Below are 10,389 nucleotides of genomic sequence, written 5' to 3'. Positions count from 1 at the left end.
TCCATCTACCAGAAGAACATTAGTTATAGAAGGAGAGTTACCAGTACTAATGGTTCCTGAGCCAATTATCTTGCCCTTTGATCTCCTCCAAACTTAACTTCTCCAACAGATTTAAGCACCAGGTCTTGGAACAAAGACCTTCTTCCCGTCATGTGTCGAGAGCACCCAGAGTCCAGGTACCATGACATGCTTTCCTTTGTCTTCTCTGCAGCAAAGGATATATGCAACGGGAATAATCTTTTCCTTAGGTACCCACATTTTCTTGGGTCCTTTCTTGTTAGTTCTCCTCAAGTTCTGATTGAACTTGGGTTTAGCATTATAATTAACAGGAGGTACAGCATGATATTCCTTAGGTTGAGCCACATGATATTTTCTAGGTTGTGTCACATGCTTCTTAGTGTGTGTAATGTGAAAGCTTTTAGCATGTGATGTGAGCCTAATATCATGGGAGTGGCCATACTTGAACTGGTCATACAATGGCTTGTATGTGATTTTCATATCATCTACAGGTTCAAGTTTGTATGGGGTGCCACCCTCATATCCTATGCCAACTCTCTTGTTTCCACTAACATCATATATCATAGAGGCAAGTTGACTTCTTCCAATACCTCTAGATAAGAACTTCCTAAAGCTCAAGTCATATTCTTTAAGAATATGGTTCATACTAGGAATAGAATTTTCTGAGTCAGAAGGAGATCCAACATTTTTGGATAATTTTAAAACTTTTTCCTTCAGTTCAGAATTTTCTACTTCCAGCTTCTTAGTTTCAGAATCAAATAGCTTTTTCAGCTTTTTGTATTTGATACTAAGATGAGCCTTGAGTTCTAGAAGTTCTGTTAAACTGGAAACTAACTCTTCTCTAGATAGTTCAGAAAATACCTCTTCAGAATTTGATTCCGATGCAGATTCTGATCCATCATCAACTGTGGCCATCAACGCAATGTTTGCCTGCTCACCTTTAGAGTCTAATTCTGATGAATCTGAATCATCCCAAGTTGCCATAAGACCTTTCTTCTTATGAAACTTCTTCTTGGGCTTCTCCTTCTGAAGTTTTGGACACTCATTCTTGTAGTGACCAGGCTCATTGCATTCATAGCATGTGACCTTTATCTTGTCATATCTTCTGCTTCCAGAAGATTCTCCTTTTTCAAGCTTCTTAGAACTTTTGAAGTTCTTGAACTTCCTATGCTTGCTCTTCCAGAGTTGGTTTACCCTTCTGGAGATCATGGACAGTTCATCTTCTTCTTCTGATTCTGATTCCTCAGAATCTTCTTCTTCAGCCTGAAAAGCGTTAGTGCATTTTTTATAATTAGATTTTAATGCAATAGACTTACCTTTCTTCTGAGGTTCATTAGCATCTAGCTCAATTTCATGAATCCTCAGAGCACTGATCAACTCTTCAAGAGAGACTTCATTCAGGTTCTTGGCAATTTTAAATGCAGTCACCATTGGACCCCATCTTCTTGGCAAGCTTCTGAAGATCTTCTTGACGTGATCAGCCTTTGTGTATCCCTTGTCAAGAACTCTTAATCCAGCAGTTAGAGTTTGAAATCTTGAGAACATTTTTTCAATGTTTTCATCATCCTCCATCTTGAAGGCTTCATATTTCTAGATTAAAGCAAGAGCCTTGGTCTCCTTGACTTGGGCATTTCCTTCATGAGTCATTTTCAATGATTCATATATGTCATAGGCAGTTTCTCTGTTTGATATCTTCTCATATTCAGCACGAGAAATAGCATTCAGCAGAATAGTCCTACACTTGTGATGATTTTTGAATTCTTTCTTTTGATCATCACTCATTTCTTGTCTTGTCAGCTTTACTCCTCTAGCTTTCACTGGATGTTTGTAACCATCCACCAGAAGATCCAATAAGTCAACATCTAATCCAAGAAAGTAACTTTCGAGTTTATCTTTCCAATATTCAAAGTTTTCACCATCGAATACTGGTGGTCTAGTGTAGCCATTGTTACCATTTCCATTGTGTTGCTCAGCAGAGCCAGATGTAGATGTAGGTGATGGAGTTTCAACCATCTTGACTTAGCGTTTTTCTCTTCCTGAATCTTTTCTGAACACGGTTATGTGCTTGCACCTTAGAACCGGCGCTCTAATGCCAATTGAAGGATAGAAAAACACTTAGAAAGTGGGGGGGGGTGGGGGTTTGAATAAGTGAGACTTTAAAAACTCTTAAGATAAAAACAATTGCAAAATGATTTTTATCCTGGTTCGTTGTTAACGAAACTACTCCAGTCCACCCCCTTAGAGTGATTTACCTCACCTGAGGATTTAATCCACTAATCAACCTTGATTACAATGGTTTTCCACTTAGATACCTTCTAAGTCTTCTAGAGTATTCTGATCACACCTTGATCACTCTAGGAACCTTTTAAAAATTAATGTAAGCAAATTCTTACAAGAGTATTACAATGCTTCTTAATAAGCTATAATCACAACTGTGATATTTCTCTTAAGTTCTAAGCTTAAATCTCACTAAGATATTACAACAGTAATGAAGTGAGGTTGGAGATGAAGTTTGAGAGCTTTTGAATTTGACAGCGTTTCTGTATTTTTGCGCAAGAGTGTTGTATTCAACTTCTCATCAGAACTTCTATTTACAGGCGTTTTGAGAAGATGACCGTTGGGAGCATTTAATGTGTTGCGTGATCCGTACAGCATTGCATTTAATGTTTCACTCTTTTGTCAACTACCTCGAGCCTTGCTTTTCCTGCTTTAACTGACTTTGCCTTTAATAGCTTCTAACGTTCCTTTTGTCAGTCAGCGTAGCCTGCCATCTTGTACTTGCTTCTGATCTGATCTTTGTAGATACAACGTTTGAATTAATCAGAGTCAAACAGCTTGGTGCAGAGCATCTTCTTGTCTTCTGACTTTGAAGTACTTCTAGCGTGATACCATAAGAACTTCAGTGCTTCTGCTTCTGATCTCAAGTTCTTTTGATGCTTCAATAGACCATGTTCTGATTCTGCTTGATCATCTTCTGATGTCTTGCGAAAGCATGTTCTGATGTTGCATACTGAACCTTCTGAATCAGTGTTTCTTAGCGCTGAATTGTGCATACTTATCATATATTTCCTGAAATGGAAAATGCATAGGATTAGAGTACCACATTGTCTTACACAAAATTCATATACATTGTTATCATCAAGACTAAGAATATTGATCAGAACAATTCTTGTTCTAACACATTGCCTATAGGCCTAGGCTCCCCCTACATAAAGTCAATTTAACCATTTGTCCTTTACCAAGCCCTTGTGCTTCAAGGACTGTGTAAGTATATATTTGTAAAGATTAATAAGGAGCGACATGATGGTTTTGCCTGCATCTTGGAGAGTCTAGGAAATAGTCTCCCTAGGAAATAGGCGTGTCAATAGTCCACTCCCCATTAGTTTCTATTTTTGAGAAATCCTGACCCATAAGCCTCGATAAATACTATGATTAGAGGGTGGAAAAAGGACACTTATATTCACAGAGAATACCCCTAAAAACAAAGCTTTTCACACTCATGAGTATGTTCTAACCTCTCAAAATATTAAAGCCTCTGCAATCCCTGCCAGCTTAGGGTTGATACGCATATGTACTTTGTTTAAGAAGTACAAAACTATAATCCATATCAAATATCGAAAACACTTGTGAGTATGTTAATGTTACACTGTGTAATTAAATAGACCAATTGATGGTTGTCTCATCTACCGATATACAATAATGGTGGCTAGTGCTAAATATTATTGTATATTAATCCGCAGATGAATGTGTTCATGTCAACAACATGCCACTTCAAAACAAAGATTATGTGAAAACCATATTATCTATATTTAATCTGTAGCTACCGCAAGATCGGTCAAGTTTGGCGTTATTATAATCATATTTGTGCATGCAATATGATCAGATTTGATTTGTCTAAGAATATTTGATAAAATTGCTATAGACATGGTTGAACCCAATAAAAAAACTACTAAATCTTTTCTATAATCATATATGTGTTTAATTGATGTTTTAAAATTATATTGATGAATTATTGTTCTTGTTAAGTTTAATTTAAGAGAATAGTTATGTTGAATATTTATTTGCTAAGTTCACACTACCTTTAGATTCTAACATAAAAAATATACTTCAAATCATTGAATTTGAACAATATATTTTGCAATTTGAGGGATGTTTGAGGGTTCTTTTTATTTTTGAAACAGCAAAAATATATTACCAATACCCAAAGGCATGAGACATGCCAATATTCCATACAGTATAATAGGTAGGATATCATGCAGAAAATGCAGCCACAAACCAGCTGATCAGAACAGACATCACAACCATAAAACACCATGTAACAGCATTAAATCACAGCAGTTATGTAACACCCTGGATTTCCGCTTACCCCGAAGGGCTTCCGGCCTACCAAGCATGTCACCAGCTTAATCAATAATCCCCCCTAGGTCCGCTTATCGGCTGCCTAGGAAATATTGTTTTTGCCTCCCGCAGGAATCGAACCATGTACCTAGGGGTTAAGTACATATTCATAGCAATTCCTGCTACCACTTGAGCTAGTAGCTCAATTGGTAGTAGGAATTGCTATGAATACGTACTTAACCCCTAGGTACGTGGTTCGATTCCTGCGGAAGGCAAAAACAATATTTCCTGGGCAGCCGATAAGCGGACCTAGGGGGGATTATTGATTAAGCCAGTAACATGCTCGGTTGGCCGACACGGTTGATGCGTGCAGCGGATATCGGGTGTTACAAGTTACACATAAAAAATTGAAGGATCACAACTAAAATACAAAAACACTAAAACAGACTTGCTCCAATAGGCTAGGCATCTCAAAATTTGTTGGAAGGTCATAGATTCTGATACACTACACGCACCCCGCTGCCGACACCAAAACGCCGAGACTCACGGCCAACATAGAGCTCGAATTGCTAAACAACCTACCAAACTTACTACTGAATCCAAACAGATATAATGCTGCCACAATCAAACAAAGGAGCATCCCTTGCTCTATGCTGCCACACAAGCTATAGAAAGGACTCCGACACTGATGTTGAACAACTCACTACGACTGGTTCGCAGAGAAAAACCTCCAAAAACAACTAGGATACCCCAAATCAAACCACCTAGATCTGAACGACGTTGCATTGATTCTCGACGCGACATAGCAAACCAAGTTAATTGATGAATCAGCTGCACTAGCCCCGAAACACTGCACTCACCTTGGCGCCAAACGCGGTGAAACATGGAAATCTCCAAATCGATCGACTTCGAGACCTCAAAGTCTAGGCTTGAACGACATCGCAAAAATTTTCGCCGGTAGTTGAGAAAAACCAAGTGCGCACAAGAACAACCTCCACACCTAGATAGGAATCAGCAGCTCCAGCCCTATACCTGTGCTACAAACACAACAACAGACGCATTCAAAAAGCTCCAAATCAAACACCATCGACCAACAAACCTCCACCAGGAGCTGAATCTCCAATGTCATAAGCCACAATCTAACACCGCCACCTGAGTTCTAAATTTCGATAGCCAAACGAGGAGAGGAAGACGAAGCAAACTCCAACTTATTCCCTTGTACTACGAGACAACCATACAGCCCAAAAGAAACAAAGGCCAAGGAGGTTGTTCTGCACCCATCATATTCATGTTATGGCTCTGTACAACCTAAGAAGACCCTAGGATTTACATACCACTGAGCTAAGTTCACTTTCATGTTTATTGATTTTGTGGACAACCATATGCGAGAATGTTCTTTTACATCCTCGAGTAACTTTCCAGAGTCTATCTCCTTGTTGCAGAACATTTTGTCATTCCTAGCTTTTCATATGTTCCATACGCACACGAACCAAACCACACTGAATTTGGACACCATTTCCTTTCCGCCTCCAAGCAGCCCTTCAAACTGATTGAAATGCGTTGTTCCTTATCTATGTAGTGTCGAGCATATCCTGAACCATTTGCACACATCCTGCCACAGACCTGAAGCAAAGCTACACTCGAAAAATAGACGAGATAATGATTCTTTACACCCAAATCTCCCGGCAGAATTGAGCGAATCACTCCCAATTACACCCCTTTTAAGAAGATTGTCCTTCGTAGATAATCTATTTTGAAACAACCTCCAGGCTAGGCTAGCAACTTTCAAAGGGATATATTTATTCCAAGCCTTAGACCATAAGGGGTTAGGTTGGTTAGGAACACTTTCGAGCATATCCCGATAGGTTTCTTTAACAGAGAAGAAACTAGAATTTTCCCATTCACCTATATCGATACCACTCACATCGATCTACCACTTTGACACTCTATTCCTCATTACTCCACTAAGGCCATCTAGCCTACCATTTTTTTTATCAAGGCATCGTACCACATACCGCTCCTTTCCGATTTAATTCTCCACTTCCATTTACCTAAAAGAGCCTTATTGAAAACTTTCAGATTTCTAACACCCAATCCCCCTTCATCTAAAGGCCTGCATACCTTATCCCATTGAATCCAATTGATTCTCCTCTCGTTCTCGCTCCTGCCCCACAAAAACTCTTTAAAAATATATTCGAGTTTAGAAATAATACCTGCCGGAGCCTTGAAGAATGAGAGATAGTACACCGGTAGCGCAGTAAGGACTGATTTTAATATCACTACTCTACCACCAAATGAAAGAAAATGATTCCTCCATCCATACAGTCTTGATTTAACCACTTCTATCACAGGGTACCATGTTTCTATTCTCTTTGAATTGGCCCCAATTGGGAGACCAAGATATTTGAATGGGGTAGAGCCCAATTGGCAGTTCATGATCTGTGATGCTTCTTCCAGCCACCTTTGCTGAATGTTAATTCCCACTATTTTGCTCTTGTTAAAGTTCACCTTTAGCCCAGACATTACTTCGAACAACAAGAGATTTTCCTTAGTTATACGAATATTTGACCAACTCTTTTCCCCTATTATTAGAGTGTCATCCGCATATTGTAAGTGAGTAAATCGTTCGTCTCCTTTCTCGAATTTGAATCCTCTGTATTTGCCGCTATCCACCGCCTTTATCATTAGCATGTTAAATCCTTCAGCAACAATAAGGAAGAGAAATGGTGAAATAAGGTCTCCTTGTCTTAACCCTCACTCCATTCTCACTTCCTTAGTCGGGCTGCCGTTAACGAGCACTGACACTGATGATGTTTTAAGGCACTCAACAATCCACCTCCTCCACTTATCATGGAACCCCATCTTTCCCATCACGTGATCAAGAAATTTCCAATCCACCGAGTCATAGGCTTTTTCGAAGTCAACTTTAAACATTAATAATTCTTTTTTTCCTTCTTTTAGTCTCATCCACCAATTCATTAGCAATCAATATCCCGTCTAGAATCTGTCTACCTGCTATAAAAGCCGTCTGATGCTCTGATATAACCATGCCGATCACTTTTTTAATTCTGTTAGTAAGAACCTTAGAAATCACCTTCTAGAGGGTTCTAATGAGAGAATTCATATACGACAGGGTACTACAGTTATTATCATGAAATCTAACTGTGTACCATGTCATCATTAAATAAAAACAAAGGATAGTGAGACAAGTGTCCAATAATTATATAGAATGGACCATACATCATTAATTCAACCCACAACTACCACCGAATTATGATGCACATTCACCGAAATTTCATCATCACACCTTATCTTATTTTCTATATAAACTCACACGCATTACCATATTACACTCACCAATCAAACAAACCAAGAAAAAAAATTCAAAAGAAGTAAAACAAAAATGGCAAGAAGCATGAAGCTAGCATGTGTTGCTTTGGTGATGTGCATGGTTGTTATTGCGCCTACGGCAGAAGCTGCAGTCTCATGTGGAACTGTAACTGCTGATCTTGGTCCATGCCTTACTTATCTTACAGGTGGTCCTGGCCCTTCACCACAATGTTGTGGAGGAGTGAAGAAGCTTCTTGCTGCCGCCACCACCGTGCCTGATAAACAGGCTGCCTGTAACTGCTTGAAATCAGCTGCCGGTTCCATTTCAAAATTGAATACTAACAATGCTGCTGCTCTCCCAGGCAAATGTGGTGTTAGCATTCCTTACAAGATCAGTACCTCCACCAACTGTAACACGTATGTCTCTTATTATAACTTTCACTCTCACTCTTATTTTTGTGTTGGATTCTTTTGAAGTATTAGTTACTGACTAGTTTTTTTATTTGTTATATTGACAGCATTAAGTTCTGAAGATGATGGTGCGGTTTCAAGATTATCAGATGGAAACTTGTCACTAGTATATGAAAGTTTACTATTAAGAATAATATCTAAATGAGAGTGATATAGGATCATCTTGCATGTAGTCCTATCCTCTTGTACTAGATCTATATACTGTGTTTACTGTTTCTTACTGTGTTATTGTATCAATCTACATGGTGACATATTTTAATTTGAGTTTCTGATTTAAAAAAAAATATTTATCATGATATCACCTCAAAAATTAGTAATAGTTAACATATTTTATTCTTTTACTCAAATAAACATAAAGATTATAAATACTAAGTACACTCCCCTAATCCCTTACTCTTAATTAATTGAAATTTTTTATTATTATCAATAGTATATATTTAAGAAATTAATTAAAGGATCATTTTAAATCAATCACGTATATTTAAGAAATTAATTAAAGAATTATGCTAATGAGTTATGAGTGCAGGGTACTCTTTAGAAATATTAAATAAAGTTAATATTATTTATAAAAGTTAATTATTTTTTAATTTTTTATGCATTAAATATACACATTGGTTTGTGGCGGTAATATTGTAGCTTTGATTATGACAATTGTTAAATATGGTGATGACATATGTCAAGAGATTTTGATTGTGACGAATATTTTCGATGATTCCTAATGATGCACAATCAAAGAAGAAATGTCTTAAGCCTCATCATTCAAAGATAATAAATTCATACAAAAGAACTTAAATATTTGAAACTATAATCTTCAAGACTTGAAGTTGTGATCTCGAAGCTTGAAGAGTTAAAAGTGTAAAAGTGTGAAAACTCGTCTGATCTTGCACTTTGGATTTTTCCTAGTTCTTATAAATTTAATTGTAAAAGGAATAAGAGTAAATCTTAAGGTGTTAAGACAATGCAAACAGTACACACAATGTTTTCAAGCATCTCCTCTTTTGTTAAATTATCTCAAAACCAATTTGAGAAAGTTTTCAATTAATTGGAAGCTTGTTTAATCATTATGAAAGGTATTATAAATTGTCTAATTGATTAAGAGATCATTTTAAATGATTAAGATCAAAAGTGAAACGTCTCCTAATTGATTGAGAAGGTTAATAATTGCTTAAGTGACGTAGAATTTCAATCTTTCCTATTTTTGCTTAGTTTATTGATCAATGCATATATTTAATTAATTAACTCATTAAAATGATTCATGAAATGTTTTATTTTTTAGCCAAATTATTTTCCTATATAAAGGAGGTTTCTCCTTATTTCAAAACTCACCAGTTTTATGAATATATATCTTATATCATTTATTTCTCTCATTCTTTTATAAATTTTCTTTTTCACTAAAATTACCTTTAGTGCCAAGAGAGTGAAAAGTTCCTTCTAAGAGTTGTTGTTTGGTGATGTGATGGAAGTATCCATTCAAGAGTATTGTCATCTTGTGATATGTTTGTATTGAATTTGAAGGTTGCAAGTTAAACCTGGAAAAAAAGTTTGAGTTTATTGAGTTGAGCTTGTATAAAAACTCAAGTTGGTGTTGTAAGGTTTTTGGGTTGATCGTGTACAAAAGTTCAATTTGTTGTGAAATGTTGTTTGGTTTGGCCCTATGAAAATATTAAGGAGAAACTCTTGGGGACTGAATAGGCCAAGTGGTTTATGTAACACCTCGGTTTTGAATTATTATTTTATTTGATTATTTGTGATTTATCTGTATTTCGATTTAATTTAATTATTATGTGCGATAATTAAATAAATATGGGTGATGGGGGAATGTGACCTAGAGGTGAAAGTGTGGAGATTAATTAGAGACTAACAGAGCTTGATTAAAATTATTAGGTTTTATTTTAATAATTAATTAATAGTAGATTATTTATTATTTAATTGAAATGAGAAAATAAAGGTATATGGTAGAATATATGGTTATTAGATTAAATATTAAATAAAATAGAAATTTAAGGAAAATGGCAAAGTTAGAATATTGAGAGTAAGTGAGAATAGAATAGGGAAAACCAAATTATGAATTTTGTTATCATAAAAATATGAGTTGAGAGAATTAGAGTTTTCTATCGGTATGTGAAAACAAGAGAAAAAAGCTAGAGTTTAGAAGAGGGGGCTAGAGGATGAAAGTGAAGAAGCAATCAAAAACTAGGAGAAAATCAATCACTACTAGGAAAATCAGGTAAG

The 10,389-nt window shown here is 36.4% G+C and overlaps 1 protein-coding gene across 1 annotated transcript; it reads left to right on the top strand.

Annotated features, from left to right (window-relative positions):
• Positions 1-7,699: 7,699 nt before the first annotated feature.
• On the top strand, positions 7,700-8,378 carry LOC131640343 (non-specific lipid-transfer protein 6-like). The gene is made up of 2 exons (XM_058910751.1): positions 7,700-8,103; positions 8,205-8,378. The coding sequence occupies exons 1-2, from the start codon at positions 7,760-7,762 to the stop codon at positions 8,215-8,217; spliced, it is 357 nt and encodes a 118-aa protein (XP_058766734.1). The 5' UTR covers positions 7,700-7,759; the 3' UTR covers positions 8,218-8,378.
• Positions 8,379-10,389: the final 2,011 nt, after the last annotated feature.

Source organism: Vicia villosa, unplaced genomic scaffold (genome assembly GCF_029867415.1).
Source record: "Vicia villosa cultivar HV-30 ecotype Madison, WI unplaced genomic scaffold, Vvil1.0 ctg.003067F_1_1, whole genome shotgun sequence".
In the NCBI taxonomy this organism is placed as follows: domain Eukaryota; kingdom Viridiplantae; phylum Streptophyta; class Magnoliopsida; order Fabales; family Fabaceae; genus Vicia; species Vicia villosa.
Note: the sequence above shows the minus strand (reverse complement) of the source record. Positions and strands in the feature narration are given on the sequence as shown.